Source organism: Triticum aestivum, chromosome 5D (assembly GCF_018294505.1).
Source record: "Triticum aestivum cultivar Chinese Spring chromosome 5D, IWGSC CS RefSeq v2.1, whole genome shotgun sequence".
In the NCBI taxonomy this organism is placed as follows: domain Eukaryota; kingdom Viridiplantae; phylum Streptophyta; class Magnoliopsida; order Poales; family Poaceae; genus Triticum; species Triticum aestivum.
The window spans coordinates 559,192,986-559,201,191 of record NC_057808.1 but is presented as its reverse complement, the minus strand read 5'-3'; the positions used below and the strand labels follow the sequence as shown (position 1 = coordinate 559,201,191).

The 8,206-nt window shown below is 41.8% G+C and overlaps 1 protein-coding gene across 1 annotated transcript; it reads right to left on the bottom strand.

Annotated features, from left to right (window-relative positions):
- Window positions 1-789: 789 nt before the first annotated feature.
- LOC123126224 (receptor kinase-like protein Xa21) lies at window positions 790-4,659 on the bottom strand. The gene is made up of 2 exons (XM_044546603.1): window positions 1,685-4,659; window positions 790-1,555 (listed from the first exon to the last, which is right to left on the bottom strand). Exon 1 carries the CDS (start codon window positions 4,620-4,622, stop codon window positions 3,324-3,326), a length of 1,299 nt encoding a protein of 432 aa, XP_044402538.1. The 5' UTR covers window positions 4,623-4,659; the 3' UTR covers window positions 790-1,555; window positions 1,685-3,323.
- Window positions 4,660-8,206: the final 3,547 nt, after the last annotated feature.

Sequence of the window (8,206 nt, the reverse complement as noted above, 5' to 3'; positions counted from 1 at the left end):
AACATCCTGCTGCATGCTGAAGGGGGAAGATGTAACTTATTAGCAAAAAAAAAAAAATCTCTTGCTCTCGCACATACATTATGATGGCCACCACTGAAGAGCAAAAGAGGAAGTAAACTAAAGCTGCATGAACGAAAATGCATTACTACTCTGTTTCCTCTGCTCCTGGTTAATTCTTTCAGGGACAAGTGATACTGTACATACTGAAGGGAGAAGGTGTAACTTATATCTCTGTGCTCTCGCTGGCTGGGATTTGTATCAGTGATCCACATACTTGCTACACCACTGAAGAGCAAAACGGAAGTAAATTTAAGCTGCATGAAACGAAAATGCATTACTACTCTGTTTCCTCTGCTCTTGGTAACTTCTTTCAGTTCTGTGGGTGTGTATATGCTGAAAATTGTTCACCCACGTTATTATTCATTACTATCATCTATGAATTAACTTTATTGTTTAGTATACATCTTGTTTCACATATATCTGGGCTCATAGAAATGCAAAATCCGCCGTATCCTGAGCGCATCCCAGCGTGTCTATTCCTCTAGTCTTTCTAGCCTTCACCAACAGCTGGGCACCCCTGTTTTGGCAAAACATGATATCTCTCGGTTTGCTTCCGGCTCAATTGGGTACTACCATTCTATTCATTCTTATAGGAGATACTGTTCTTTGGAAAATAACACTGCAACTATGAGACATGAGGTTGCCAAAGCCAAGCTCGACATTATCAAATTCTTATCTAGTATGTCAGCAAGAGATGTCCGCACATCTGTGTCTCCACACAAATTTTCAGAACGTTGCTTTCTTATGAGACATGGCATAATATTTATTTGGAACTAAAATATAATCTAAAGAGATTGCTACTCTCGGCGAACCAGTCCAAACATCAAGTAGCACACAAGCGAAGTAAAACCTCTGCTGGGGCCTCAGCACAAACACGCCCAAAGAAAGCAAGAAAAAAGACCACCAAGTGGCCACCCCATCACGGGGACGCCGGCGAAGCGAGGCGACGAGCTGTGCCGTCAAGCGCATCCAACATCATCCCTCTCATAGTATGAGAGAAGAAAAGCATGATCAAATAGTTGTATATCCCAAGTGTATAATATGTGTCACTGCATCTCGATTTATCCCTTCCCATCCCTGACGCTTACGGGTGTTCCAAGTGCAATGGAGATAACTCACTATGCAGCATTACGTGACATTGTCGCTGTGTGTTTTGTTGTGTACTCGCCTTTGATCTTCTTAAGTGTCACAACCACATCATGCATCGTCATCCTCTGGCCAGGCGAGTCGTCAGAGCAGAGTAAACCCAGCTCGAACACCGATTCAAGAAAGCCATCTTCCAAGCTGCAGCAAGTAGCAGAGGAGTCTTGCAGTAGCTGTCCATCAATGACTCGGACAAGCTCTGCAGGAAATGCCTGATGAACCCACTGCCTGAGGGTTAGTTGCGCGCCAAACATTGCATCGGTGGGTCTCCTTCCAGTGAAGACTTCAAGGAGCATGATTCCGTAACTGAAAACGTCACTCTTTCGTGATGCTTTCCCAAGAGACCCATACTCTGCTCAATAAAAATATAAACAAAAAAGCACACCTGCTCAACCATATTGATTTGGGTGGGAACATAATCTAGGAATGGTTTAAGAAGTAGTTGGTTGAACAAGATAACAAGAGCATGCTAATTAGGTACCTGGTGCTATGTACCCAACAGTTCCAGGCATGCTCGCACATGTCATGGACTTGTCATCTAGAATCAACCCTGCAATCCCAAAGTCCGCCACATGCGCCATCATCTCCTCAACAAACAACACATTGCTAGGCTTCAAGTCACAGTGCAAGATCAGTTCATAGTGCTCATGGTGCAAATACTCCATTGCCATCGACACGTCGAGTAATATGCCTAGTCTCTCAAGGAACCCTAGGCGCAATGAACCTTGAGACTGGTGTAGGAGCATCTCTAAGCTGCCATTTGGCATGTACGGAAGCACTAGTGCTCCGAAGTCAAGGTTGGAACATGTGTTGAGTATCTTTATTAGGTTGCGGTGTCGCACCATGCGAAGCACTTGACACTCGACGCCGAAACTTCGGATGGCCTGCTCCAGTTGCATGTCAAGAACTTTTATCGCGACCACCAAACCATCGCTCAGTTGGCCCTTGAAGACTTTTCCAAAGCTTCCGGAGCCTAAGATGTTTTCTTCACTGAAATTATTGGTGGCACGAATAAGCTCATGATAGGATACTATCTGATAGTCAACCACATCTGTTGGATCATCACTAGCTATGGCATCTCTCTTGTTAAGTTTCCTTCTAGACCATAGGTATATAGAAATGGCGACAACACCAACAACTACTATGAGTGTTGGGAGTAGAATTTGTAGCAATTTCCTATTACTTGAGCGAGGCATGTCAAGGCATGCCAAAAATCCAAGGCGAGGAGCGCCACATAGCCCATCATTCCCAGTCAAACACTGAAAGGTGAGATTTGAGAAAACACCTCCATCGGGTATTTGGCCTTCCAGATTATTGAATGAGAGGTTCAAGATAGTCAAGTAGGAAAAGTTGGCAAGGAACATGGGAATGGTACCAGAGAGGGTGTTAGATGAGAGGTCTAATGATGCCAAGCCTTTTAACTTTTCAAGTGTTCCTGGAATAAAACCTTTGAAGGAGTTATGCGATAGATTTATGAAAGTTAGCATATTGAGTTGGCCAAAGGATTCTGGGATCCTTCCTACCAAGAAGTTGGAAGAAAGGTCCATATGATATATTTGATTTAGACCAGAAACATCAGACGGTAGTGCACCAGCAAAGGAATTATTTGAAAGGTCGAGTTTGAGAAGTTTATCTAGGTGGAAAATCCTTGGATGTATCCTTGAACTTAATTGGTTACTGGATAGGTCAATGTATTCTAAAAAACTAATATTCCCAAAGCTTCTTGGTATAGAGCCTGAGAATTTGTTTGCTTGGAGAAACAATTGTTCTAGACGCCAGAGCATACCAATTTGTATCGGGATAGGACCTGACATGTCATTGTTGGAGAGACCGAGCCACACAAGATTTTCTAACTTAGCGATGGACCCTGGGACTGGCTTGGTGAGTAGGTTGTCACTAAGATCTAGCCGTACAAGGCTACTTATGTTTGAAATAGCAACTGGAAGTCCACCTATTAACTGGTTTTTGCTTGCAATGAAAGTAACAAGTTTTGAACTAAGGTTTCCTACAAGACTTGGGAGGATGGCAGTGAAAGAATTAGCTTCTATTGTAAGGACCTGGAGTTGTTTGCACTGGGAAAGCACTGACAAGAAGTCTAGATTCCCCTCCAAATTGTTACTTCACAAAATAAGCTTGTTCAAAGCTGCATTTTGCCCAAGTGTAATTGGTACTTGACCAGAAAGTTGACTATTTGCCAAAATCAGAACGGACAATTTTGATAAATTTCCAAGGGAAGCTGGAATTTCTCCAATCAATTGATTGGATCCAAGAGACAGAAATGAGAGTTCCCGCATGAGACCTAATTCTTGTGGAATCTCCCCTGTCAAATTTCCGCCGCTGAGATCTAGATATGTAAGACTGGTAAGATTGCTAAGAGCAGTTGGGATTGGACCAACAATGTTATTATAACCTAAGTGAAGAACCTGGAGGTGGGATAATTTGGATAACCCTGTTGGCACACTGCCCTCAAATGAATTTTCACCCAAATCAATTATCTCCAGGTACTCACATGATGCAAGCTCCGATGGAAACCGGCCAAAAAATTTGTTATCAGATAACGAAATAAATTTCAACATTGGAAGGTTAAAACTTTGATTGCTCGGAAACATTCCAGCTAGGTTACCATTACTTGCAAGGGCCAACGTTTGCAACCTGGACTTGTTGTACATGGATTCTGGTACTAGGCCGGAGAGTTGATTAACCTCAAGGTTCAATCCCTCAAGCATGGATAGGTGTGCAACCGCTTGTGGCATAGGACCTGACAAGCTATTATTTCCAAAATTGATGTATGTCAAGGAAGGCGTATTGTTGAAAAAATATGATTGTAGTTGGCCACTCAAGTCATTTGCATACATATTAATCTCCCTAAGGTTGTGCATATGAAGTAGCATCACAGGAGGGATCTGGCCTGAGAGTTGATTATAAGGTAGATGAAGAAACTTGAGCCTCGTGAGGTTCCCGAGGGTAGCAGGTATGGTGTTTGACAAGCTATTTCCGAAAAAACTGAGGTACGTAAGACGATGTAGCCTACCAAGTTCGGCTGGAATGGAACCCGTTAGATTGGTGTCGGTGAGGTCGAGGATGGAGAGGAAAGAAAGGTTACCAACGTGAGGTGACACAGATCCAATGAGAGGCGTGTCGGGCAACGACAGAGCGGTAACTCGTTGCCTGCGACGGCTGCACCAGACACCGACCCAATTGCAAAAGGATGTGTCTGGACTCCAGTTGCTGGCAAGGACACGGCGAGGGTCAGCGAGCTGGGCTTTGAAAGCTAGCAGTGCGGCAAGGTCGGTGTCGCTGGCAGTACTGTTGTCCTGGCTAGAAGAAGAAGAAGAAGAAGAAGAAGAAGAAGAGACGATGGAGAGTAGTAGTATGAGTATGAAGAAGGGAATGGGGATGGAGCGTGATAGAGTGGCCATTGAGCTGGGTGCGGATGGGCTGTTTAACTTGCGTGGAGTGGACAGCGAGCGTAGTGTGCATCGACATGGAGTGTAGCGATGGAAATTTATAGTGTCATGCTTCCATGATCGCATCAAAGGCAGTGATGAAATTTGCTGGCACTGGAATCTCGCTTGACCCGACCAACACGATTTCTCTAAGTCAGTCAACACCGACAGATTCCATGAAACACAGTACCAACTCTGCAGCCGAACTTGTCCCTCAACATTATTGATCATGGCAGGTAAGACGTAGCTGTTCGATCGGTGGCAAACTGCTTTCATACCGGTACTAGTGTACGTACATGGCAAACTGATTCCATTTTGAAGTTTAGCTATACGTAGACATGTGTAAGCAATTTACCTACCGGTACTAGTGTGAACCGGCCTTGCTGTTCTCGCGGCAGGTAGGGTTGACCGATCGACGATCCACGTGGTTGCATATGCTCTCGTCAAGGTCTCGCAGACTCGTCGTGGCAATCGTATCAAGATGAAGAACCAAATTAACGAGCATGATACATATCATGGCCAAAGAATCAACCTAAAAATTAAACCTTGCAAATTTGAATCAAATAATATGTCTATTCGACATGCCAAGAGAAGCGGAAAGGATAAAATATTTTCAGTTTAGGAAATTATATATGGTCAAAATGCATTTCAGGATTCTGGCCCGAAGTCGACTCCTAGCCAACACAGCCATGCATTTTTATAAATGCGGAATATATCTGTCAAGTCCCCATTAGTGAGGTGCAAACATTTAAATTTCTTGTTCGCGTCGATTTACCCCATACTGATCAGTGGAGCTCCCTCGTTTCTTGCTCATCACCAAACCGGAAGTTTCTCGTAAGCTGTGTTAACTCGTCGCACAATCCTGAAGAGAACATAAACATAGTCTTTCCGATACATGATTAACATTTTCTCAAACACATGGTTTAAACAATTTTCTGAATACATGTTAAACATCTTTCTGAACACATGTTGAAACATTTTTTTAAACTATACAAACATTTTTTTTACATTCTATGACTATTTTCACAAATGTCATGAACATATTTTTTGAAACGTGTAATCATTTTTGTAAATGTAATGTACACTTTTTGAATGGTACAATGCTTTTTTTAATTACAAAAAACTTTTCTTATTTGTAAATGTTTTTTCTAAAAGTTGCATGTATGTTTATTGCGACACATGAACATTTTTTAATGTCACATTGTACATTATGTTTGACAGGATCGTCACTTTCTAAAATTTACATTATTAATATTTTTACACTGCATTAACATTTTTCAGATTCGCAGTTATTTCAAGAAAATTAGTTATTAAAATATATATGTACATAGATATTTTCAAAAATATAAGAAAAATTAAAAAAATGAATGAAGAAGCATAAAAGTAAAATAAACTAACTAGATACTTCCCCTAAAAACACTAACTAGAAAGTTGGGCCAGACATGTACTTGTGACTGGGAGGGCACTCTTTAAGTTGGGATGAGCATCATTTCATCAAACACCACTAGGTCTAGTATTTTCCTCATGCCCATGGTAATCTGATTAGACCCAAGCAAGCACTCCAGTATCCATCCCAAATTCCCAATCACACAAAAAGCCCACAACAACACGTGTATCTCTTTTTTGTCAACAAAAAAAGAAGCAAAATCCCCTCAAAAGCAAAACCAATCACACGTGTTCTCCAGCGAAGGCCATGGACCCTTGACTCTGCCCTCCTCGCCACAATAGCCCACGACTCGCCCCCACAGACGCGTTCTTTGGGCCCCGCCGAGATCCCGTCCTTGTCTACGGCCTCCACTACACGACGGATCCGATGGGACCTCCTATTCAGCGCTTCAGGCACCGAAAAGGATCTCTGGCGCTCACTAGTTTCCATTGTGAGCTACGGCCGAACAGTTCCATCACCCGTACCTAGCATTCACGAGATCTCCTCGCTTATGTGATTCTTTTTTTCGTACGCTATTTCAACCGAGATGACCACCTATTTTTTAGAATAAAAAATGGAAAGAAATTCTAAAAAAAATTGAATTTAAAATATTCATAGATTTTGTAAAAAAGTTCAGAAACTTAAAAAAAGTTCACAAAAAATTAAGAAAAGTTTATTGATTTAAAAAAAATCCATCAATTTTGGAAAAACTTCATTAAATTTGATAAAGAGTTCACAAATTCGAAAAAAGATCATCAATTTTAAAAAATAGTTCATTGATTTTGGAAAAATAGTTCAAAAAATGTCACAAATGAAATAAAAGTTCATTGATTTTGAAAAAGTCCATGGAATCTGAGAAAAGTTCATTGAATTTGAAAAACAATTCATCGATTTTGGAAAAAATATCACAAATTAGAAATAAATTCATCGACTTTTTTTTGAAATCATCGATAAAATTCATGATTTTTTTAAATGTTCAATATTTTTATTTGAGAATGATCAATATTTTTCAGCAAATAAGACGGGTCCTGGTCTTCGGCAACAAAAGAAGCCGAAGTGAGAGCTCGATCAAAGAACCTTTATAGATCCTCATCATCCTCAGGTTCTGGATACACAGCGAGAAGGGAATCTTCCTGTTCGAATGGATGATTTTCGAAAGAGAGGGGAGAAATCAATCACATGCATGAGCGGATCGAGCTATTATATTATAAGTAACGACTGAAAAAGCTATTCTTGGTAGATCCACTTGTCAAGGCGCGGAAAGCCGTGTTCCTTCTTAGCTCACGCTTTCCTGATTGATTTGAAAGACCCTACAGACCACCGTATCCTTGGCTTTCTTCCCACTTTCAAAGAACTTGCTATCATTCTCTCGATTCTATCTCCTCGCTTTAGGTCTTATGCTTCTTATTAAAGGGGTTATGCCACTCCGAGTCCATCAGTGTTGAAGGAATGGACAGAGACAGGCAAAGACAAAGTACTGATTTGACTACCGATAGAGAGCAGAGCTAGAGACAAGATGCCTAGGACCTGGACGAGATCCATAAGAACCAAGTCGTGGAGAATATAGCATCAAACTAGAGATAATAAACCTAACTCTCCGTGCTTTAATCGAGAATGGATATAGGGTCGTCGAGCGAAACCTTTATTAGGGGGTAGACCTACCATGTTTTGTTGACTTATTGCTTTCCAGCAAAGCATGCCAGCCCTATCTCTAAAGCACCAAACTTCCACATTTTAGGAGATGCCCTATCTTCCCTTAAAGAGCCAGCTTATTGAATAGAGCTGTCACTCCTTACCTTACATAAGACCTGTTGGGGATATTACCACTGGGCTTAAACCGGCTAGGAGTGGCCGGGTTAACCCCATAAGTAGTTCATCTGTATCTCAAGTCCATAAAGATAGACGGTGACGCTTTATGAAGGCCCAGGGCCCAAAGCCGGTTTAAGGCCTGTAGACATAAACCGACATTGATATGTAAACTTGTGTTGTAAGATAGAAGTAGCAGAGACCGAGCCGGACACGATTATGAGCGGCCTCGGGATTCTGTAAACCGATGGGCGTCAACCCATGTATATAAGGGGACGATCCGGCGGCGGTTCAAGGAGAACAGACAACAACTCGAGACTCAGGC

Coding starts and splice junctions, on each gene's coding strand:
- LOC123126224 (XM_044546603.1), bottom strand. CDS start 4,622: ATGGCCACTCTATCACGCTCCATCCCCATTCCCTTCTTCATACTCATA.